This window comes from Lepidochelys olivacea (genome assembly GCF_965140295.1).
Source record: "Lepidochelys olivacea isolate rLepOli2 genome assembly, chromosome: 8".
Lineage (NCBI taxonomy): Eukaryota > Metazoa > Chordata > Testudines > Cheloniidae > Lepidochelys > Lepidochelys olivacea.
Window position 1 is genome coordinate 50,601,823 of NC_140418.1, and position 24,665 is coordinate 50,626,487.

Here is a 24,665-nt window from a genome sequence, read left to right on the forward strand (position 1 = left end):
GCCTGGGAAGCACCAGAGGATTCCACTGGTGGAAGGTTCTCTAGCGGACATGGTGGCGTGGGTTCCTGCAGCGTGTCTTGCCAGTGGCAGCTATGAATTTCAAGGAAATGCAAAGCGTGCTTAGGCCATTGCTTTAGTGTACCAGCTAGGCAGTGTCTCCCGGGAAGCACCCGCCAGGCCCAGCTGTGGTGAGCAGGGCCCACAGTGCTCTGTCAACAAAACTTCTGACTCTAGTGGCAGCAGCTCTGTGACGGGGCCAGGTGTGGGTGCTTGTACTCATTCAGGGCCTCATATCGAGGAAGCGTAGTGCATGGCCCTTGGAAGCACTCTCCAAGGGCATGTGTCATGCACGGGTGGTTGGGGAGTGGGGAGAGCATGTGTAGGCCTTGAGAAAGGGCCTGCATTAGCCATGAGCTCACCCGCCCTCTGCGAGATGTGTGGGTTGTGCGGGCAGTTGGGCAGGAGGGGGAGAAATCTCCAGGAGGACGCTGTGGAATGGCTGCAGCCTTGGGACAGGGCACCAGGACATGGAGCCCTCTGGTTCCCATAGCAGGCCCCAGAGCATCCTTTAGCTCAGCAGCAGAGTGAGGGTTTAAGAGGTTCTGCCAGGTTCCACAAGACCCTCCTCCCCCTCTCTCTGAACCTGTGGGGCACAGCAGCAGGAGTCCCAGCTCTCCTGTCACTTGGCCGGGCTGCTTTCCCATCACAGTCTCTCCTGTCCCTCGCTTTATGTTTTATGAGTCCCTTCTCTGCTCTCTCCTTCTGCCCCCTGCAGGTGTGTTTGACAATTGCTCCCACGTGGCCAGCGACAAGGGCTGGGCGCTGGGCATTCGCACGCTGCAGCACCCAGGGAAGAAGGATGCCCGCTTCTTCTTCTCGCTCAGGACAGACCGGATGAGGAGAGCCACCGTGGTGTCTGGCTACCGCCGCTATCAGCTCAACACCTGGACTCACGTGGCCGCCACGTACGACGGGCAGTGGATGACGCTCTACCTGGACGGGGTGCGGGTCAGCAACAGCAATTGGCAGGCCGGCGCCCTGCATAGTCCCTTCATGGCCTCCTGCCGCAGCTTGATTCTGGGAGGGGACAGCTCCGAGGACGGGCACAACTTCCGCGGGCACCTGGCGTCACTGGCGCTCTGGAGCGTGGCTCTGCCCCAGGCCAGGCTGCAGCGTGGCTTCTTACAGAAGAGCGAGAGTGGGGAGGCTGCCATGGTGCTTGGGGCCGGCTTCGCCCACCTGGAGGAGCAGTGGGTGGCCTTCAAGGACGGGGGTTACCCACTGCTCGAGTTCCTCCATGCGCCAGAGCCTGAGCTGCTGTCTCCACCGGCGCCCCCGGCCTGCGGGCAAACAGCCTGCGACAACGTGGAGCTGATCTCCTGCTACAACGGGCACTGGCCACTGCGCAGCGAGAAGGTGGTGCGGTATCGGGTGGTCAACGTCCACGACGACCAGGGGCTCCACCCCACTGTCAGCCGGGAGCAGATGGCACGCCAGCACCAGGCCCTGAGCGAGGCCTTCGCCCGCTACAACATCAGCTGGCAGCTGAGCCTGCACGAGGTGCACAACTCCTCCCTGCGCCACCGCACCATCCTGGTCAACTGCGAGCCCAGCAAGATTGGCAACGACCACTGCGACCCTGAGTGTGAGCACCCGTTGACTGGCTACGATGGGGGCGACTGCCGCCTGCAGGGGCGCTGCTACTCCTGGAAGAGACGGGACGGTGTCTGCCACATGGAGTGCAACAACATGCTGGACGACTTCGACGATGGGGACTGCTGCGACCCCGAGGTAGCTGACGTCCGGAGGACCTGCTTCGACCCAGACTCACCCCAACGGTAGGCAAGGGCATGGGGAGGCTCAGGGGCAGTGTAGGCTCCCACACAGCTCTACCAGGGCACCTGTGTGCACGCAAGGCAATACATCTGCTAGTCCAGTGCTAGGCTCCGCATACACACGGCTCTGCTAGCACACCTCTGTCCAGACTGCCAATACCCCCTGCTGTTCCATTCTCATGTCCACATCTTCTAGTGCACCTGAGCCGTGACCTGTTGCTCCACCATTGCAGTCCTGACACAACCCCTTCTTCCACACACTTCTCCAGAGCCAGTGCTTGCGCATGGGGGGCCTTAGCAGGAGTATCCGCGCCCCCCACAATACTAAAACAGCAAATAATCAAAAGCAAATAGGGAGCCCCCTTGCGCTACTCAAGGCCCTAAGCAATCACTTAGTCTGCTTATGTCTAGCGCCAGCTTTACATCTCTCTCTCAGCATACTTTAGCCCTTATCTGTAGCCCCTGCTATTCCAGTCCTGGGCCTGTTCTGAGGGGCTCCTGCCATTTTCCAAATTCACAGTGGCTGTTCTTTTGGTGGACAGACATCCAATAGGAACTAGGAAATTCATTTCATTTTTACATAACTAGGATCTGAGACCAGGTGAGCAGAGACGAAACAAAGTTAGCATCAGGCTATAGAACTCATCTGGTTTAAAAATCTCTGAATCAGATTCACCAGTGCCTTCCAGCTATTCGGTGTCGCTGCAGTTGAGCCAAGTTCGTTGCTGCTTTGCCATGTCAGGGTGGTACCAAGAAGCCAGAGCGCACCAGTGAATCTGTCCGTTTGTGTCTGTGCGAGTAATTTAGGGATTACAGAGAGCTGGGGTGTGTACTGCAAACACTTCTCCATCAGTACCCTTTCAATGTTGTTAAAAAACCCACACATTCAATAAGCGGAACTATCTCAGTGCAAGATACAAACAAAAATAAAAGATGTGGGGGGAGGGGGATGGGATGCATAAAAAGAAGGAGCTGCAACTCGTCAGAGCTCTGCAGAAAAGCTGGGAATCACAAGAATAAATTCAATAATCTGGAAACAGCTGGAGAGATCCCCCTGGAATGCCCTGTCCCATGCTGTAGGGAAGAGAGAGCCCACCTCCTGTGAATCTCAAGGGGCCTCTAAGGGCAGGTTTCCCACCTGCAAACTGTACAAGGTGCCAGATTTCTTGGCTCAGCCCTAGTGCACCTCTAGCACCATTGTAACCCTGCCTGCAATGACTCAAGAGAGTGGGTATCAACCTCAGGGCAGATGGTTCGGGACCAGGGCACAAACCCCTAATTCAGAAATAATTCAGAAAATAAGAGACACTTCTATAATAATCAATCTCTGTATGACCTTTAGGGCTAAGTACTGGGGATCTCTTGCTTATACCTAGTAAACTTGCCCCTCAGAGTCCAAGCAGCATAGGGATCCTCAATTCCTTCTGTTTGCGGGTTTTATCCCCCTCCTGCCACACGCACTGAGGTGCAATCTCAGCTGAAGGGAGGAATCCATTTGCATGACTTGTCTTCGTGGGGCGAAGGGCAGAACAACCAATGTCTTTTGTCCTTTTTAACCTCCCCAATAGTCCATCTGGTGTCGATGGACCTTTCCTGTTGGACAGGATGGAGCACTTTCTATTGGAGACCAGCAGCTCATGCTACTTAATGTCTTGCTCCTGTCCGGGGGTTTACACAATACAACCGCTCCAATTTAACCTTACGGTTATGGGATACAGAGGTTATACGGGTGATTAATGCAGGTGGCAACGCCCCAGCATCCAATCAAGTCTAAACATTAAACACATTCTTATAATTCCAATACCCATTTTAACACCACCAACACACAGGTGAGCCAGACTGATCCCAGCTATGCATTTGTCAGTGTTTAGTGGAGACCTGGAGACTTCGGCATGCACTGGCACCTGGTTTTGCCAGCGTCACACCCACCTTGCCTCCGGAAGGAGTCATGCAGACCACCCCCTGCATTTTCATCAGCAGAATGGGGTTTGCTCCCTCTTGTGGAAAAGGCTGTGGGGCCCACCCCCAAGCCATGCACATCCCCAGGGATCCACACAGATCCTGGGTACCCATGAGGCCAGGGCTGTCCATGCAGATGTCCCAGGGCCCCATTGCAGCTCTGTGCTCGTGGCAGCCCTCCCCCACCTCTTCCTGGCAGCCCGGCTGTTAAGTTCACCACCATCAATCACACTGTACGAGGTGTCTCTTTCCAGCTGTCTCCGCGGGGCATTCGGTGCTGTGCCAGCGAGGGAGCAGTTGCCATTAATCATTACTGCAGGTTTCATTATTAATTGTTTGCCCTGAGCCAGCAGTGTGCCGAGCATGGTCTGCATTCCCAGAAAGGGGGGTGGGGGGCTCCTGGCCCTAAGACACCGCACAGCCCTAGGCTGCGTCACCTTCCCCAGGGCCAGGAGAAGCTGGAGTGAAGAAAAAATGAGCATTATCCCAGGAGCCAGCTCACCCAGCCTTGCCCTCTAGGCATGCCCTGCACCACTAAAGGGAGCTGTTGGGTCAGGGGGAGGCAGCTGAGCAGGAACGAGGGAGAACCATGCACAGTGCTAAGGGGCATGGTCCCCCTTTGGCCAAGCGGGCAGGGCAGCAATCCCTACCCCTCTCATGCTGCACGTGCATCACAGGATCTGCGTACAAGAGGGAGCAAACCCCATTCTGCTGATGAAAACCGGGGTGGGGATGGGTCTCCATAGCTCCTCCTGACCCCTGGACTCATGCTGAGTAGTTCCGTCCTCTGGTGAGGAGCCCTGCTGTCTTTTGTGATGACTGTTCCCACAGTGAGGAACTACCCAGTGTAAGTCAGCATATCGGAATCCATCCCCTAGTGAAGATCTCCACGGCAGGATAGCTCAAGGTTCAGATCAGAGCCAAATGCTGGCAGAGTTCTCAAAGGCATGTTTTTGCCCTGAGTTCAGCTCCCAACCAGGCTGGTGTGAGAGGAGTTAAAATTAAAAAGAAGAAGAATAAGAAGGAAAAGTAGCGTTTCTGCTCTGTCTGTGTACGGCAGAACCCAGATGGTTTGCTTAAATCTGACCTGTGGGCACATTCTGGGCCTAGCAGATCTCAGCGTGAACGGGGAAGCTTGAAGGGAGTCAGTAGCATCTTCAAACAGGGGTGTGGAGTGGGACCCATAATTCAACCTCCACTCCAGGAGTGTGGGAGGGGAGAGAGAGAGCCTGCCCCATTTCAGTACGTTGTGGGCCTGGTTCTCACTGCCCTGCCATTGCTGTTGTCAATCACAGTTGTGCAAAATAGACTTAAAATGCTACCACCATCCACACAGCACACCGCCTCTGCACGGGGTCATTGACTTTGCAAGAGGTGAGACGGTGGAGAACGCGGCCCTCCATCCTTGTATTGATACGACCTATGTTTGCAAAAGTGCCCAGTGGTTTGGGGGGTGGCTATGCTTCTTGAGGCCTGGCTGGAGACACCTGAAAGGGGATATGAATTATCTGCTCTCTGCAAATCAGGCCCCCTTTGGGTATCCTAGTTTGGGCACCCAACTCATCAAGTCGCTTTTGAACCTAATTGTATCCATACGGATACTGGCACAGATGGCATCACTGGGGTCGGAGACAAGCCTGCTCATTCCAGACCAACCCCTGTGCACAGAGAGCACTAGGATTCCCTGCTAGAGGAAGGGCACTACCCACTCCCTCCCAAGAGACAGGCAGATGGTGCCGCTGTTGGAGATAGATGTGGCGTTAAGAATCCATGCAGCCTATGCCGCTGGGTGGGTGAAGGGAGGAGACAGGCACTCACACAGATCTCCTTGAGTCAACAAACAAAACCAGAGCAAAAGCAGCCTGCTTCCTTCCCAAGGTCTCTGTCAGCTGGGAGCTGAGCCCAGGGTAGTCCGGGGCCCAGAAGGGGCATGGGCTGCCCGGTTTCATTCCAGCCACCAGGCCTATGCCAAAGGTGCCTGTTGGATTGCAATTGTGAGGACATGGCATGCTTTCTTTAGTGCTTTCTTTCTTCACATCGGAGCGAACCTCCTCCTCTCTCTCTGCCTCGGCCTGGCTGGCTTTCTGTTGCATGGGGCGTTCACTGTGATGCTCCTGCGGGAGGGATGTAGCAGGTCTCAGTGGCTCTGGAGGGAGGAATCTATGTAAGCAAGTGGAACACAGTGAGTGGAAGTTGCCCGTGGCCAAGGCAAGTAGGTGAAGTAGCAGAACCTGGTGGGAAAAGGTGCAACATGGACTTCTAAGGATCTGCGACTCATCTCCCCACCAGGGGCTGGAGAGCCTGAGGCTGAGCCAGCACTGATTACGTGCTAAGCCTCACTGGGGAGGTTTTTGGTCAGCAAAGCTAGGGAAGCCGAGGAAACAGAAAACTGTACAGAGCTGGAATTGACACAGGACTATGTGTTTGTCTGGAATTGAGGAAGGTTTGCGTTTGGTGAGTTTTGATTTGACACCCTCAGGAGAAGGAGGAATGAAGGTGACTGGAACTCATGTGAGTTTTAAATGGGCCCTGCTGAGTGGGAGAAAGAGGTGGCCTGAGGTGTACAGGAAGGAGAGAGGGAAGTAGAAGTGGGGGAGGACAGGCAGCGAAGGGCTGATGGGCGTGAGATGAGTGAGGGGAAGAGAGACCAGACACTGCTGGCCTTCGGTTTTCCTTCCTATGCTCCTTGAGCATTTTTTGCACTTATTTGCACGGGCTGAGGAAATACTAGGGGAAGATGGAAGAGCCGTCTGTCAAATGGTCACTCTCCCACCCTGGCTACTGTCTGAGTAATACAGCTGGAATTGTGTTAGAGCTCCCTGTCATGAGATGTTCCTCCTGCCACTGCAATCACCCAGGTGCCAATAATATTCACTGTGCCACGTCTCTAGGTCTTAACATTTTTCCAAGTGCTTTCCAAGCTCTAATCCATTTGTGTGAGGCTGTGGCCACTTGGGGTCACCGAAAATCCCCAGGCATTTTTCCCAAGAGCAGGGAAGATAAATCTCATTTCCCAGTTAAATGCCAATGTGGACAATAATGCTGCCAACCGAAATTCCTTTCACAGTTTCACATGGTTCACTTCCTGTTCTTGGCTGCCGTGTAGCATTGCCGTGTGCTGTCCAACAGTGTTCTATCCCCAGAGGTGGCTGCATTTTACTGGGTGTAAGGGGTGGTGGTGAATTGATTCTTGTTATTTATGCATCATTAATTAAGTGCTTCGAGTCTTTAAGGAGAAAGGGTCTAATGAAATAAGAGAGGCCACATTTTTTGCTGGTATAAATTGGTGCAGTTCCACTGGTGCTTGCCCATTGACTTCAATGTGGACAACAAAATGGCAGATGAAATTCAGTGTCGATAAGTGCAAAATCATGCACATTAGAAAAAATAATCCAAACTATACATACAAAATGATGGCGTCTAAGTTAGTTTTACCACTCAAGAAAGAGATCCTGGAGTCACTGTGGATAGTTCTCTAAAAATATCTGCTCAATTATCTGCAGCGGCAGTCAAAAAAACTAACAGAATGTTGGGAGTCATTAGGAAAGGGATAGTTGATAAGACAGAAAATATCATAATACCACTATATAAATCCATGGTATGCCCACACCTTGAATACTGCATGAAGTTCTGGTGGCCCCATCTCAAAAAAGATATACTGGAATTGGAAAAGTACAGAGAAGGATGTGACAGGGTGCATAAACGCCTCACTGGACAGGAGGAGAATAAGGAGCAGCTCTGGACTAAGGAGACTCCGCCCCTCTGCCCTTGCTGAGCATGCTTGGGTTGGAGGTGGGTTTTAAAGCCAGTCAGGCAGCTCAGTTGGGGGTTGGCAAGCCGGGGAGGATGACGTTCCCTAGGAGCTCCAGGAGAGGACCGGAGCTGAACCTGCTCCGATCCTGGGAGCAGAGGAGTGACAGCACCCAGCGACTGAGACTGGGGCTGGAAGCACAGAAGGCAACGTTCCCCAGGGAAGGACGGTGACCAGATGGGGTGCAGACTGAGGTAGGAAGTGACCCATGGAAGCTGACTTGAGGCTGACACCAGACAGAGATGGGTGAGCAACCGAAGCAGCCTCCCAGGGCCCTGGGTTGGAACTTGGTGGAGTGGGAGGGCCTGGGTTCCCCTCTCCCTCCCTGCACCACATCCACTAGGTAGATGGTTTTGCTGCCCTGCAAACTGTAGCCACTGGGTGGATTTTCCCCCTTCCCTCCCCACAGACTGCACCCATTGGGGTGACTGCTGCTGTAGGTGCTAACCATTAGGCAGGATTCCCTGCTCCCCAATCACAAAGGGTAATAAAAATGATTAGGGGTATGGAACAGCTTCCATATGGAGGAGAGATTAAAAAGTCTGGGGCTGTTCATCTTAGATAACATCTGACGCAGGAGGGATATATTACAGAGGTCTATAAATTCATGAGTAATATGGAGAAAGCAAATTGGGAAGTGTTATTTACCCCTTCACATAACACAAGAACCAGGGTCATCCATGAAATTAATCAGCAATAGGTTTACAACAAACACACAGTCAACCTGTGGAAATTGTTGCCAGGGATGTTGTGAGGGCCAAAAGTATAACTGGATTGAAAAAGGAATTAAATGAGTTCATGGAGGATAGGTCCATCAATGGCTATTAGCCAAGATGGTCAGGGACACAACCCTACGCTCTGGGTGTCCCTAAACCTCCAATTTACAGCTGATAATGGACATGAGGGGATGGATTACTCGATAATTGCCCTGTTCTGTTCATTCCTTCTGAAGCACCTGGCATTGGCCACTGTCAGAGGACAGGATACTGGGCTAGATGGACCATTGGTCTGATCCCATATGGCCGTTCTTAATGTACCTGAGCAGAGAATTTAGCTCAAGAAATTTTTCTTAGGCAAAACTCCCACTCGTTCAGGTCCTCAGGATTTTGGCCCTAAAATACTGTAATTAAGTGAAAATCTGTGAGGAGAGGGGGTGTTATGGGAACTTAAAGAGGGATTTGGAATTTTTAGTGAAATGAAATATTCGGGAATGTTTTGCTTCAATCTTATTTTAATTATTATGTTTCATATGAGTTGAAAAATTGTGACTTTGGTATTGGACTATAACACAAAAGTTGAAATGAAGCGGTTGAAATGAAACATTTTGACAATTTCCCATTGAAAATATTGACGAAATCGGTCCCTTCCGGGGAAAGGCTTTGATTGGATTCAATCAGCGGTTTCTGAGAGAGAACAGTTCTGTCAGCACACGTGTGCAGCTGGCTCTAGTCCGGAGGTGGGGAGGTGCAGCTAGCAGGTGGAGTGTGGACGTGCTCGCCTGGGCCCGTGGCCCTCTCCCAAGGCCAGCCTTGTGCAGTCTGCTCACCAACCCAGCTGTGTGTAAATAAAAAGACGCCCTAAGGAACCACGAGAACCTGCCCGTTGCCACTGGAAAAGCTCCCTCCTGGATGGTAACAATCGTAGGCCAGTGTGTGTGTCATGCGTGTCTCTGCACCCTGGGACAAGATGCCAGCCTGGGGATTAATACAAGCTGGTGCCATTTGGCAGAGGGGCTAATGTACCACCTGCCCATCCTCTCCTGTGCTGTGGCACACTGGGAGCAGCCCGTGTGTAGGGGCACACAAGAACCCTTATACTAGCTCTGCATTACCCATGGTCTGGGCAACACAGGGGCGGCTTGATCTCTGCTCTGGCGAGTACAGACAGAAAGGGAGGCAGGCTGGGGTGGAGGCAGGGCCATGGTGTCAGAGTTTGAGGCAACTGCACCTGTATTCCCCTTCTATGGTGCAGCAAGGGCACCTGCTCTAGGCTCCAGGCTCCTCAGCCATCACCTCTCTTGGGTGGTGACATGTGGCTCTTTTCTCTCCGGAGCAGGGTGCTTTCAGACTGCTCCGTTCCCTGACTCTGCTGTGATATCGCCCGCAAAAGACAGCCTGGCTAAGGAGGCCTGCTTCCCTTCTGTCCTGCAAGACAGTACACAGCGTGACTGCCACCGTTGAGTTCCCACACAGCTCTGTCTAAGCATGCTCTTTGAGTCCTACTGTAAAATCACTCCAGAGAAAACGTATTTAAATCAATGAAAGGGCCTACCTGCCTGCTACTTAGCTCTCCAGAGATCACCCTCTGTCCCAATCCCCACACAAGATCTGGCTGGTGATTAGTCCTTCAAACCCCACTCAGACTCACAAGTTCATCCCAACTGCAGCTCATAACAAGCCCCTCAATGTTAGGGGGCATCCAGGGACCAAAGTCCTGCCAACCATTCCCTAAGGATTGGAGCCCTCCTTGGACAGAAGTTCCTGCCCATTTGCTGGCTCAGAATAAAAGCCTCGAGTCAGTTTGAACTTAAGCGGTTTATCCAAATATCCTGTCTTTGTCTGTTGGTCCCTGGAGAACCCAGTTTGAACAGTATATGTGAGCCTTTCTGGAGGCGTTACAGCTTGAGCAAATTTGCCTAGCCACCCCCCATGAAGGTGCTGCAGTCACCCTTCCCCATGGAAATTCCTACAATCCCTCAAGAGTATGTATGCTTTTTCATTTTGAATACAGCGAACTTGTAAGAGACTTACTGCAGCACGGGGTGTCCAGGATATTGTCATATCTGTCACACACAGCAGCGGTCGCCTGTGGAGCGGGGCTTGGGCAGCATGCCGCTCCATCTTGGACAGTCTGCTTGGGGCCCTGCAAATCTGCACCATCCCCTCGGCAGGGCTGGGGCATGGACACCACCATCTGGCCCTGAGGGAGGGAGGGTTGAGCAGAAAGGCCGTTGTTGGTTTCGCTCCAGCTGAGCAGTTATTCCATCGCTGGCTACTGCCATACAGCGTTAGCACAGACTCACAGCTGGCCCAGAATCTGTGACCCAGAGGGCAATGCTGGCAGCTTTGCGGAGAACTCTACCTTATGTAGACATCTCAAATTCAGAATAACAGCCTCCGTACCTAATATTTGCCTACTGCCATGCCGAGCTTGTTAGTTTGGCTTCCCTGGGTTTCATGTAAACGTGTGCTTCGGTCTCACTCTGCATGAGATGCCCCCCACAGGGGCGGCGAGTTATATGGGCCCGGGGTGCCTGGGCTCCAGCAAATTCAGGGCCTAGGGGGTCCGGCTCCATCAATGTTTGGGGCCGGGTCTCTCTCCCATCCCCACGTGCCACCCCTGCGTGCCTCCCCTGGCCCTACCTGCCGCCCCCACGTGCCTCCCCGAGTGTTCCCTGCCTGCCCTGGGCAGTGGACAGCTGCCTCCTGCCGCTCCCTCGCCGGCCACTGGGAGCGATGCTGGAGGCAGGCTGAGGCGGCTGCTGTGCCTGAGGAGGGGAGGAGGTGCATGGCAGCCTCCCACCCCCTGGCAGGCGACTCCAAGTCGACTTCAGGGAGGGTGGGTGGGTGGGGGGGGCTTATCCTGGCTGGACCTCTTTAGCAGGAGCTGGGGAGGGGGGGGCTTGGGTGAGTGTTGTGCTGTGGGGGCCAGGGAGGAGCCCCTTTCCCCCCAAATCTCGCTGCTGCCGGCAGGGAGAGGGCTGGCGGGAGTCCTCTTCTCTGGCCCCCTGCCCCAGCCTGTTGCACCCCAAACTCCTCATCCTTGGCCGAGCCCCATGCCCTGCCACCCCTCCAACACCCCAACCCTCTGTCCCAGCCCAGAGCCCGCACCAAGCACCCGCACTCCCTCCAGGACCCCAACGCCCTATCCCAGCCAAGAGCCCGCACCCAGCACCCAAATTCCCTCCCAGAGCCCACACCCTGCACCCCCTCCAGAACCCCAACCTCCTGCCCCAGCCCAGAGCTTGCACCCAGCACCCAAACACCATCCCAAAGCCTGCACCCCTTACATACCCAAACTTCCTCCCAGAGCCTGAACCCCAAACCCCCCTCCCCCCGCACCCAAACTCCCTCCCAGAGCCTTAGTCAGGTGTGTGTGGGGGGAACGGGGGACTTGGACTTGTTCTGGACACCACCAAAAATTATACAAACCTATCGCCCCTGGCCCCCCCAAGCTTTGCACTTGGAGTTTCAGATGTGAACAAACCCAAAATTTCATAGCCAAACTCTGTCAAAATCACAGCATTTTTTTCCTGATTTCATGTTGACACCATGATTCCTGCTTGATGCCAAAGCCTAAATCACTCTGGTTTCTTGGACACTGGCCCCAGATCTCTGCTAAGCCTTGCTTGTTTTTCTGATAGGAGTTTCAAGTTTGTAATGACTCCCAAACCAAGGGAACTTTGTGTGGTTTGTGGTTTTGTTGTGAACATTTCAAACAGCTCTGGTGCTTTTATCTTTCTTGGGAGAGGAGCAAAAATTGTGTGGTCTCATCGCCTTTAAGGCCAGAAGGGACCATCATGATCATCTAGTCTGACCTCCTGCACATCGCAGGCCACAGAACCTTGCCCACCACTACTGAAATAGACCCATAACCTCTGGCTGAGTTACTGAAGTCCTCAAATCTTGACTGAAAGACTTGAAGTTACAGAGAATTCACCATTTACACTAGTTTAAGCCAGCAAGTGACCTGTGCCCCATGGTGCAGAGGAAGGTGAAAACCCCCCAGGGTTTCTGCCAGTCTGACCCGGGGGGAAATTCCTTCTCCACCCCAAATATGGTGACTTATTAGACCCTGAGCACATGGGCAAGACCTGCCAGCTAGACATGAAGGAAAGAATTCTCTGTAGTCACTCAGAGACCTCCCTATCTAGTGTCCCATATCTGACTGTTGGAGATATTTGATACTAACAGTTGCAGATTGGCTACATGCCATTGTAGGTGGTCTCATCATACCATCACCTTTATACATTTATTAAGATCAGTCTTGAAGCCAATAAAGTTTTTTACCCCCATTGCTCCCCTTGGAAGGCTGTTCCAGAACTTCACTTCTCTGACAGTCCATTCTATACACATTTTATTTTTTGTTGTAAGGAAAGACAGACACACTAAGATCTGCTGCCCTCAAATCCCCCGTGCTTTATTTTTCAATCTGCAATATTTTAGGTGATGCAAAATTAAATTATTTAAAGCAGTTGAGATTAGCGTGAATTCAGAGGAAGTCTGAGGGGCCTAACAAAATTAGGGGAGTGGGCAACATGATGTCCAATGAAAATCAGTATTGACAAATACACAGGTAGTGCATATTGCAAGGAATAATTTGAACCCATTGCTGGATTCTAAATTAGTTGTAACCACTCAAGAAGACATTTGTGTCATAGTGGGCAGGTCAATTAAACCTCTGTTTAGTGTGCAGTAATGATCGAAAAAGCAAAGTTTTAGGATGGATAGATTTTTAGGGTAGAAAATAATACTGAAAGCATTGTAATGTCACTATATAAATCAATGATATGCCTTTACGTGGAATACTGGGTTCCGTTTTGGTCACCTTCTCTGGAAAAGATCTAGCAGAAATAGAGGGGGTTAAGCGATGGGCAGCAAGAATGATCAGAAACTTGGAAGACTTCCTTGGGAGAAGAGATTGAGAAGGTTGGGATGGTTCTGTTGAAAGAGGAGACAAATAAGGCTATGTCTGCATGGCACAGTTAACTCAGCACCCAGGTCTGTTCACCTGAGTTAGCTTAGTCTGGGTGTGAACAGCCATACTGCAAACCCTACCTATGTGACTGTGGGCTCATGGCTGCTATACTCATATGTGTTGGGGACATAGACCTTTGTCCATAGTTTGACATAGTTCTTTGCGGTGTGACACTCTAGGATTTGTTTTTGTTTGGTTGTGCTGATTGTGGGGGAATTTGTCTGCCCTTTAGGAGGAATTGTGTGAAGGGCATTCGAGGACTACCAGCACTCAAGTGTGTCCTCACTGCAAAGCGGGCAGGTTCCATCCCGAGTTAAAGAGGCTCTTGGTCTCCAATCCACATGCTCAACTGGATATGTTAGCTTGGGTTTCAAGCACGTCCAAACCTGGGTCGGTGGGTTTTGTGTGTGCTGGAGAAGGTTGGGGGTTAAGGCTGAAACCCAGGTAAGAGTCTGGGTTAAGAAGGGACATGATAGAAGTATGCAACACGATGAATGTTTACAGAAGAGGAGAATGAGGTGCTCCTGTTTTACCCTGTCTCATAATACAAGACCCAGGGGACCTCCCATGAAATTGAAAGGCAACAGATGGATCTTCTGAAACGATAGAATCTAATTCAGCCACAAGCTGTCATGCTTAATGCAGGAATGACAAGGTGAGGTTCTGTGGCTCGTGTGATGCAGGAGGTCAGACTATGTGTTTGTAATGGGCTCTCTTGGCCTGACAAATCTAAGCCTCTATATAGCCGATAAAAGGAAATTTGCCTTTTTTTTACCCAATGCATAATTAGCCTATGGAACTGCCTGTCACAAGATGTCCTAGAGGCCAAGAGCTTAGCAGGAGTCAAAAAATGACTGGGCATTTATAGAAATAATGAAAACATCCAAAGTTGCGTTAGGTAGGAGACATTTAAAAAAGGAGGTAAAACCCCTCATACTGAATGGCACAAGTCAGCCACTAACTGATGGGATCTGAGAGGGGCTTTCTCTATGGGCAGGTTGTGCCATGACTGTCCATTTCAGGGTTGTTTGCACCTTCCTAGTCAGAGGGAGGAGACTGGGCTAGATGGAGCACAGGTCTGATCTAGTCAGGTAATTCCTATTCTTACTTACACACCAAAGTTCTGCTTATGGACCCTCGGTTAGCTGAATCCAGCATGTACTTCGGGTAAATGCTAGAGTAGGGCCGGCCCACAACATTTTGGCACATGAGGGGGGGAGCTCAAACGACGCCCCCATGCTCCCTTGCTTGGGCCAAAACTTTGAAAGGTCTCAATTCTGCCTTCTTCCTGTTCTACTCCTCTCATGGTACTGCTCTGCTACCTACCCCAATAAAGGAGAACTAACAACTTAAAATGCCTTGTTCAAAAATTTTAGGTAACACTTAACTTTCAAACACCTGAACAGCAAATGTAACTTTTCTTGTCTGCATAGTAAACACTGGCATTTTTATCAGTTTGAATAATCAAAGTGGTGCTTTCCGTGCCTTCTTGGTTGCAAAGATTTGAACTGCTTCCTGAAGGTCCACAGTCTGGGCCAGGTCATGCTCTATTGAGATGTTGCAAGGCCGACCAGCCTGTCCTGTGTCATTGTGGAGCATAGATGTGTTTTTATTAACTTCAGCTTGGAGAAGCTGCGTTCTCCACTGGCAACTGTTACCGGAAGTGTTAGAAGTATGCGCAGAGTAACAAAAGCATTTGGAAAGAGGGTGGTCATCTTATTTGTGCACATATATTCCAGAACAGCCTTTGGAGTTGATCCTGCTGAAAAGTATCTTGAAAGGGCTTTCAGTTTATCACCTAAATCACTCGCATCAATATCGCGCATGTCATCATGTGTCAACACTGTCTTTAGTGCCCTGCGTTGCTGGTGTAGGTCTTCAGGTATAGTAAGGAGTTCTGGAATATCATACAACATCCCAAATATACTGCTGTGTTCCTTGAGCTGCATGAAACATTCTTCAACTGACTGTATTGCACAATCTAGCACCTGGTTAAAGAAATCAACTTTGAATTGTTGTTTGGGGTCTCTTATGGGATTATCCCATTCCTCGTAATCAGAATGTCTTCTTCTTCGGTGACTCTTGTATTCTTGAATGGGTGGGAAAATAGCTTCAGCTTGAAGTTCCTCTGCCAACTTCTATGCACTCTTCAGAATGTTTTGAAATCTCTCATCTGACCGGTAAGACTGTAGGTATGACTTTGCTTTGTCCAGTTGTTCCATTGCTCCACATATATCAAGGGCAACACCTTAGAGTCTCTTGCTTACAACATTTATTTCAAATAGTATGTCATGCCACAACACTAAGCCACGCAGAAATTTGATGTTATGTATGTTTCTGGTTATTCCATTTCCCTCTGCTACTGTTCTCCCACGAACTGTTCCTGTCATAGCATTATCCTCCATAATGGCAACTGTGGCATCATCAATCTTCCCAATTTGGTGTTTGATAGGCTTTATCACCTCCACCCGACTTTCCCATCGTGTGGCACTCAGTGGGTTCAGTGTCAGAGAGGATGTTCCCAGAAGTTGCTTCAAAATTTGCCATCAATGAGTTGATGCAGAGAAAAATACATAGATGCTTTGAATTACATTAAAAAATTCAGCAGCCTCACTAGAAGCTGAGGCTGTATCACTAACCACCAAGTTCAATGAATGAGAACTGCATGGTACAAAAAAAGCTTGAGGGTTTAACTCTCGGATCCTCTGTTGTTTCCTCTCATGTTGGCACCATTATTGCAGCCCTGACCTCTCATGTCAGCTATCGCAATTCCAGTATCTTCTAGCTTTTTAAGCAGGACATTTGTCATACCAGCTCCTGTAGTATCATCAATGTCAATAAATTCTAGAAAATGCTCTCTGACAGTCACCATTGCAGGGACATTTTCACTAGGTTCTGTTGTTGTTACAAAACGCACCATTAAAGTCATTTGTTCCGTATGGCTGATGTCAGGTGTGCAGTACAGAATAACAGAGTAATATCTTGCTGACTTCAGATCTGCCACAATCTTCTGGTTGACTTTTGTTGCGAGTAACTGTATGATCTCATTTTAAATTGTTTTCCAAGGTAGTGGTGTGTGTACATTTCTTGGTTGGTGACTCTTAAGTGCTCCTGGAGTACAGCATCAAACTCAGCCATCATCTCCACAATTTTAAGGAAGTTTCCATTGTTTGGCACATACAGCTGATCTGAAGTGCCACGCAGTGCTGGGTTTTGGGTAGCAAGCATTCTCACAATGGCAATGAGTCTTTTGAGAACATTTTGCCAGTAAAGAGACTCTGATGCAATCTTCTCTTGATGCTGATCATCTATGGTGGCCTTTAACCGTAGTCTCATCTCAAGCTCTTTCCACCCATGGAATGCTCTCTGGTGATTTGCTGTCTTCTCATGGCATGCCAGATTTCTAGCCATATTTTTGCAGTCCTTTGTTCCTGTAGAACCCAATATGGCTGGAACATTAGACTGGAAGAGTTTGCAACAAAAACAGTATGCAGCATTCTGGGTTTTTGAGTACATAAGCCGTGGCCTCTCCACTTTGTCACCATTGGGGATTTCATGTCAGTAATGTGCTGGATGGAAACTTCTATTTTCATTGTCTATGGGGAACATGAAGTTTTTCCCTTGCTGTGGCCCATGCAGCACAAGGAAGTCCCTCAGGGTCCACAGTCCTGGATCATCTAGACTTAAGGAACAAAACTCAGCAGCAGCTGTTTCTTGCGCCTCCACCACACTCTTCTCTGATCTACACTTTTCTTCAGGAATGTGCATGGTTACATCCATCTGAGATGGAGATATGGATGTTGCAGTAGCTGCCAGGTCACCTGCACTCTGACTAACTGGAAGATCAGGCATCTCCTCACCACTCACATCCTCACTGGGGCCGGAAGGCTCACCGTGAACATTTGTATCTATGTATCTCAGGAGAGCTCCTTCCTGCTTAGATAGAAAAGTTTCCTTTGATTTCTTTCTTTTTCTGAATGCTGCCCAAGAGGGGCATTTTCGTCTTTCACTCCTGACTGCTGTTCTGTGCCAGCTAGAGTGGCTCTCAACACTCAGTTGAAGGGGACAAATAAGCAGGCTGATAGCAGGGCCTGAGTGAGGGAAGATATCAGCATCTTAAGGGCCTAACTGGCTCCTACTATTTCAATTGACTGCCTGTTCTCCTCAAGTGGGTTCAAGGAAGCAGCAGGATACAGGAAGCTCCCTGAAAAGCTGGTGTTAATCAGTCCAGGCTCCTGGGGGTGCTAGAGAGGTACGTAAGAGGCTCTTCCTTCTCTCTGTCCCTGCAGCTCCTGCTGCTTTCTGTTATTCCCTCTCACCTTTTCTCCTGCCTGCCTGTTATGTCTCTTGTGACCTCCTTCCTGCAGCACAACACTCCACCATCTCTGTGCATCTAGAGCAGAGAGAATACATATGCACCAGCAGCAGACACAATTTTCTATACTCTGGGCCCTCGTGGCTCCCCACCACAGTCTGGCACCTGAGGCGGCCGCCTCTGTTTGCCTCATGGTAAGGCCAGCCCTGTCTAGAGACTCACCATAAGATTGAGGACATTGGCAGAGCAGTGTGGAAGAAGCTTGCGCTTTGATTCCCCATGCTGTCCTTGTTCTGTGAGGGGGACAATGCAGAGGGCCATTGGGTCTCAAGTGTTACTTATGGCTTTTGTCATATGCTCTGCACAGAGGTTAATTTCACACTGGGTGAAAAGAAGACTTATTCTCCAGGGATGTCAATTCAGCACCTTTCCAACTGCCTACTTCAGATTTAAAACAGTTTGAAAAGTCATTTAAAGTCAGCAACATCTTGTTAATAATTGAAAGTCGCAGCCAACGAACGCCTCTAAAAGCAATGCTATCTTGAGTTATTTTGCACTAGAAATATTTCCACTGGTCCAGCAGCTCCCCAAGCTGGCCAGCCATCTGCCTTGCGTAGGTTTAGATGGCCTTTAAGAGTATGTTGCTTGTCTCTTCGTTGTAGTGGTGAGTAACCGAAACACAAACACTGCCAGGAAAGCTGTTCTCTCTGCCTTTTTCTCTTCTGATCCTGATTAAAAGCATTTGTAAGGAGTTATTACAGTGCAGTGCCAGAGTCATCCATAAACTTGCTTTGATTTGCTTCAGACGCACAGCTTACTGTGTTTTTGTGCTGCTCTAACTGATCCTCTTGGGAAAAAAAGCAGCAACAGCTCATTAGCAGCAATTAACACTCAGCAAGCATAACCAGATCCCAGTGCGTCACTGTTTACATGACACGGAAAGCCACTGGTGTCTGGATGGTTAAAGAGGATGAGGATGGGGTTATAGAGCTTTTCACCTCCAGGTTGCCAGCTGGAATCCAGGCAAGGTAGAAGGGACCAGTAGTTGTGATCTGATTTGAGATGACTTGGTGGGTCTCAGTCCAGTTCCCAGAGGACAAATGTCCATATCTCATTAACCACCCCCGTACCTGGCAGCCTCAGCAGAGAGGCCAAAGGGATGGCTGGGCCATGACCTGCTCTCTCAGGCCTGGTCTACACTAGAAAACCCGCTGACAGTCGTATGTTCAGTCACTGCAAATGTAAAGCAAGGCAAATGCGGGTCAGGAAATCTGGACTGAGCCAACGTTTGCTTCTAGCACTTCTTAACTATGGTTTCCTGGTGCCGTGCATGACTGTCCTGATCTGTGCTTGCAGTTAAACTGTGTGCAGCTGAACCTGTTGTTGAGTCTTGTCAACAACACGCAATTCTGCCATCATAGAGCAGGGCTCGTGAGGTGCCTCCAGAAGGGGTCTGAGACCTGTTTATGGAGCAGAATGTGGAGATTTCCTGGCCGCTTCCCTTGTTCTGTGCATGTGTAGAGCCCTTCAGTCCTAGGGCTGGGGATTCAACACACTTCATCAGTAGAAAGTTCACTGAGGAAAAAGAACTGACCAGAGACACTTGCCCCAGATTCTGTTACTAGGCAGCAGTGCAGAGCTGGGTGGAGACTGAAAACCCTGCCCCCTGAATAGCCATTTGAAGGTTTCCATCATTTGCTTTGATGCTGCTGTGCTTGAAGCTCATTTGGGCTCCTTTCCTGCAGATGTGAAAGGGTGAGAGTTGTACTGGAACCAGTGTTTGCAGACCGCACATCTCATATTTGTTTGAGTGATCTTTGACTGGCACATGACTGTTCATGCAGGAAAGGAAGGGCGAGATTGTGACCCTCGCTGAGTGAGGTGTCCTGGGACGTGCTTGCAGTCACTATTGCTATCACAAGTAGCAGCACTGTGGGGAGAGCAGCTTCGCAGGGCTGTTGCTTTTCCTCTCTGCAGGTGGGCAGAGCTATAGCACCACCTTTTCCCACTGCAATGCACTGCCTATTTCATCAGGGATGGGGAAGTCATCTTCACCACGAACTGGGCTGGCATAGGAAGAAGGTAGGAACCAGGGATAGATTATAACTGAGTCACACTCACATTCCTTCTGGGTCATCATAACTATGCATTGTCCCTTGCTTAGGATTTATGGCACCGCTACAGTGTGACCTAAGGGTGGCCGAAACTGAGCTCCCTATTGCTTCTCCCACTCCTCTCTGCCTCCATCACTTTGAACACCACCACCACGCTTCCCATGGCTCAGGCTCCCAAATTCACCAACACTCAGGGGACAATGTAAGGCTCCTAGATAGAACTCAGAGAACTCTCTGCTGGCAGATGCACTGTAAGTGCTAAAGGGGAAATAAAACATTAGCTTATAAGCAGACACAAGAGAGAAGAAGAAGTTCATGCTCAGTAAGGGATGGGAAAGGCAGATTTAGGCCAGGTCTACACGACCAAGTTGTGTCAACCTAACTTAAGTCAACATACAGCCACCACAGTTATTAAATTGTTTGATTGCGCACACTCGCTCCCTGTATTGGCGATGCGCGTCCTCACCAGGAACACTTGTCTCTATTGTATAGTCAGCATGGGGCATTGTGGGATGGCTCCTGAAAGGCACTAACAGTCAGTGTAAACAATTCCGTGTCTATACTGAAACTGCGTCGTCCTAATTATATCAACCGTGACTCTATGCTGCTTGGGGAGGTGGTGTTATTAAATCAGCGTAGAAAGGCACTTACGTTGGCGGGAGCCAAATTTAAATGAAGACACTTCCATAGCTAGATCAACTCAAGGCAGCTTACGTCTACAGCTTACTACTAAACCTGTAATATAGACCAGGCCCTAGCGACTGAGCAAAAGGAATAGGGGATGTGCTGGAGGGTTTGATTAGAGCTGGTTTGGGAAAAAGAAGGAAAATATTTTTTTGAAACTAAAAATTTCTCTCTTTTCAAAATTTGAAATGTTAAAATGTTGTTTAGCACTGTGAAGTTGGATGAAAAACAGGGAGGAAATTTCATGAAAATTTGAAATTTTTCCTGATTTTTTCCCCCCTGGAATTTCAAAATTTTGCCAGAATTTGAAAAAATTCAACCAGCTGTCATTTTAATACCTCATGATATGCAAGTGAAAGTCAGCTAGGTGAAGTCCAGGTATGGAAAGTGCTAATTTATCATCTCTGCAATGAAAGCTATTGATGGACCTATTGATGCCAAGGAGATATAGTGTAATTAAACGAACATCTGAGGGCAAGTTGCCAGTTGCCTGATGGATTCCCATCTGGATTATATAAAGCTTCCACGGAGGCATTGTAATGTAGTTGAACAGTTTCCTAGAATCCTCATGAATTCCAGAATCAATGGAAGAAGCCCATAGCTTATTGACTTTGAAACCCAACAAAGATAAAATTGATTGTGCGTCTTCCTGTATATTTGCCTATTACCCAATGATGCCAGGATAATTGGCAAGATGCTTGCTAATAACCTAGGCTCATTGCTGCATGGTTAATTGAGACCAGACAGAGTGTAAGAAAGGAGGAGTGTGGTGGATCCATTTGGCCCAGTCAAAGTGTATGCCTGGTATATTGCAGAGAAGGCCTTTGATCGGATCGAATGGAATTATTTAAGAGGAACACGTGGATAAATAGAATCTTTTTATATAATCCATTCAGCCAGAGTCAGAGTTAATAGTAGCCACTCTGAACCTATTGACCTGTAAAGAGTAACCTCGCAAGGGTGCCCACTCTGACTGCAATGGTCATGGAACCTTTTGCAAAGAAAAAGTCAGGAAAAATGACATTATCTTGTCCATAAATGGAGGAGGCTTGGAGCACCAGGTGGTGTTTTATGGAGGTGAAGTTTTAGTGATGACTATGGACTCCTTCCAAACCTCATGTGACAGAACATACTATGGAATTATCAAAAGAACGCCCAGATAAGAAGACCCGTCCATTCCATAATACTAACTTCTTCTCACCCCTTCCGATAGCAGCCCTGGCAGAATTTGGGAAGAGGAGAGAATCCCTTGATAATAGATATTGGTTCTTGGAGTAAGAATATGCTCAGAATGGACTAGCTCATGTATGATTGGAGACCCAAAGAGCGTAATTTTCTAGCTTCCTTTTCAAGAGTAGAAAAAACATAAGATAAAAGAAACAGAAAGACCTGAGAAATACAGACATTTTGTTTCACTTTGAAGCATCTACACTATTTAGCTGCTCTATTAGAAATGGACAGAATTAATAGAAATGATGGCCAGGTCACTATCACCTCTTAAAAAAATAGTGCTGGAGTGTAATTTGAAATGTAACAATGATTTTCCCTTGTAGCTGCTCAAAACCCCAATCTAGCAAAACACTTAAACCCATGCTTAACTTTCAGCATGGGAGTTGTCCCATTGAAATCAGTGGGACTACTTGTGTTTAAACATGTGTTAAAGTGATGTGGTGGATCAGAGCCAAAATCTGTGAAACATTAAAAAAGATAAAAGTTTTTTAAAAGGTTCTGCACTGCACCCTCTGTCTACGACAGAGACCCATGAGTTTCATTCTGCAGGCCTTTGAAGACAAAACCTTATTCCCGTTTGCTCTAAGGCCTCTTTACTCTCCTAGAGTGATGTAAACGTGCCTTAGTGTAAAGGAGAACAAGGCCCCGAATCTAAAAACACAGCACTGATCTCACATTCCTTGTTTTCCATTCAATGATCTAAGCCCTACCCGCACATACTGTATACGCCCTCCCATTCACACACGGTTTTGTGATATACGTATTTCACACATATATACACCAACATTTTCCTTATGCTGAATTATCACTAGATGGGAGGGAAGTCCCTTTTTTATATTCAAAAGTGACTATTTTCCCATTCTGCACTTCCAGTGAGCTTCTTCCACAGTATTTCTGTGCTCAAATGATTTCACACTCACCTTTCAGCCATTCGCTGACATATGCTCTTATGCTCTTGGCTGGTGAAACAATTTTCTGGGTGTTCTCATCCCACAGTGATGAAAACCTAGACAGAGAGACAAAGGAGATATATTTCTTAATCATTGGCAAAAGAGAATGAGGAAGGTACTGTATTCACATTTTACACCTATGCCACCTTTGAATAGCTAAGGGGAATTGCATAGTCCAGCAGCCGTTTTTAGTGGTTTGTTATTGCCTTATCTTTCCTGTGATTATGCTGTCGGTTTACTTAGATTTTCTAATTTTTACCACTATTTTTCATGATTCCTTATGTTTTATGGCAATTTATCCTGAGTTTCTTGTGCCAGTTTGTTTATTTTTTCCTTTCTGTCAAAAAGCAAATTCCATTCGTCCATCCCTCCCACTGCTGTACTGAATGTGACATCCATTTCCTTTTCCCTTGCAAGTCGTCTTATGCTGGGGGAGTATTTAGATTAATATCACATGGTGTATAGTCCTTATATGATGGATGAGGCTGCGAGATTGATGTTTCTTATGGCACTTTGTAGCTTTTGATCTCCCCAGGTTTACAGGAGTCCTGAAGGAGGATGTAAAAGAGGAAGGTCTGGGAAAGGGCAATGGAAGCTGATAGCTACACTGCCTTGGGCTGTGACCTTGTCAGAGTGCACATGCTAAGCATGGCAGGCCCACTTGGGTTCTGAGTGTGGGATCATCCAGGGGAAGGGCAAGGCAGGGTGTGCCTGTGATTCAGGAAGCGACAGGAAGCTCTGAGGCACTGATTCTGCAAATTCTTTTAGATTCCATTTACCGTGGAAGCAGTCCCAGTGAATTCAGTGGGACAGCCCATGTTGTTACTGTCATAAATATAAAGGGAAGGGTAAACACCTTTAAATCCCTCCTGGCCAGAGGAAAAACCCTTTCAACTGTAAAGGGTTAATAAACTAGGATAATTGTGCTGGCACCTAACCAAAATGACTAATGAGGAAACAAGATACTTTCAAAGCTGGCGAGGGGGGAGGAAACAAAGGGTTCTCTCTGTCTGTGTGTTGCTTTTGCTGGGACCAGAGCAGGAATGCAGATTAGAACTCCTATAAAGGGCTAATAAGCAATCTAGTTAGATATGCGTTAGAATCTGTTTTGTTTAAATGGCTGATAAAATAAGTTGTGCTGAATGGAATGTATATTCCTGTTTTTATGTCTTTTCGTAACTTAAGGTTTTGCCTAGAGGGATTCTCTATGTTTTGAATCTGATTACCCTGTAAGGTATTTACCATCCTGATTTTACAGAGGTGATTCTTTTACTTTTTCTTCAATTAAAATTCTTCTTTTAAGAACCTGATTGCTTTTTCCTTGTTCTTAAGATCCAAGGGTTTGGGTCTGTGTTCACCTATGCAAATTGGTGAGGATTTTTATCAAGCCTTCCCCAGGAAAGGGGGTGTAGGGTTTGGGAGGATTTTGGGGGTAAAGACGTTTCCAAACGGGCTCTTTCCCTGTTATATATTTGTTAGACACTTGGTGGTGGCAGCAATAAAGTCCAAGGGCAAAAGGTAAAATAGTTTGTACCTTGGGGAAGTTTTAACCTAAGCTGGTAAAAATAAGTTTAGGGGGTTTTTCATGCAGGTCCCCACATCTGTACCCTAGAGTTCAGAGTGGGGAAGGAACCTTGACAGTTACCATATTCAGATGTGAGCATTGCAGGGTAAGGATCGAAGTCATTAGTGAGCATGCCCCTCCAGCATGGCATGAGGAGGGGCTGTGCTGCTGGTTGTTACTCTTTCAGACGGAAGAGGAAATTGATGCACAGACCAGTCTAGATCCTCTGGTGCATCTTGCAAGGATGGGGGTGTTAGCCTCATGTACTGGCCTAACATCACTGTGAGTAATACATAGCACCTTCCCCAAATACCTTGCAGAGTTTGGGTCGGATGCGGTGGGTCTAATATGCCACTGTGTTACTCCAGGTTCAGGCCCGTCTAACTGCACAAGTATCAGTAAATTGGACTGGACAAGTGCAGGTATGAAGTAAACCCAGTATTCATTTTCAGTCCCCAATTCAGCAAACATTTAAGTACTGCTGAATTAGGGCCTTAAACCCATAC

At 48.6% G+C, this 24,665-nt stretch overlaps 1 protein-coding gene across 1 annotated transcript in view; it reads left to right on the forward strand.

Annotated features, from left to right (window-relative positions):
• Nucleotides 1–24,665, forward strand: part of PAPPA2 (pappalysin 2) — a gene marked incomplete at its 5' end in the record, with an annotated part of 171,404 nt that overhangs the window by 9,848 nt on the left and 136,891 nt on the right. Inside the window, one exon of the mRNA XM_084637992.1 lies at nt 776–1,838. Within this exon, the coding sequence (XP_084494118.1) occupies nt 776–1,838 (1,063 nt within the window). The remainder of the gene's footprint in view (nt 1–775; nt 1,839–24,665) is intronic.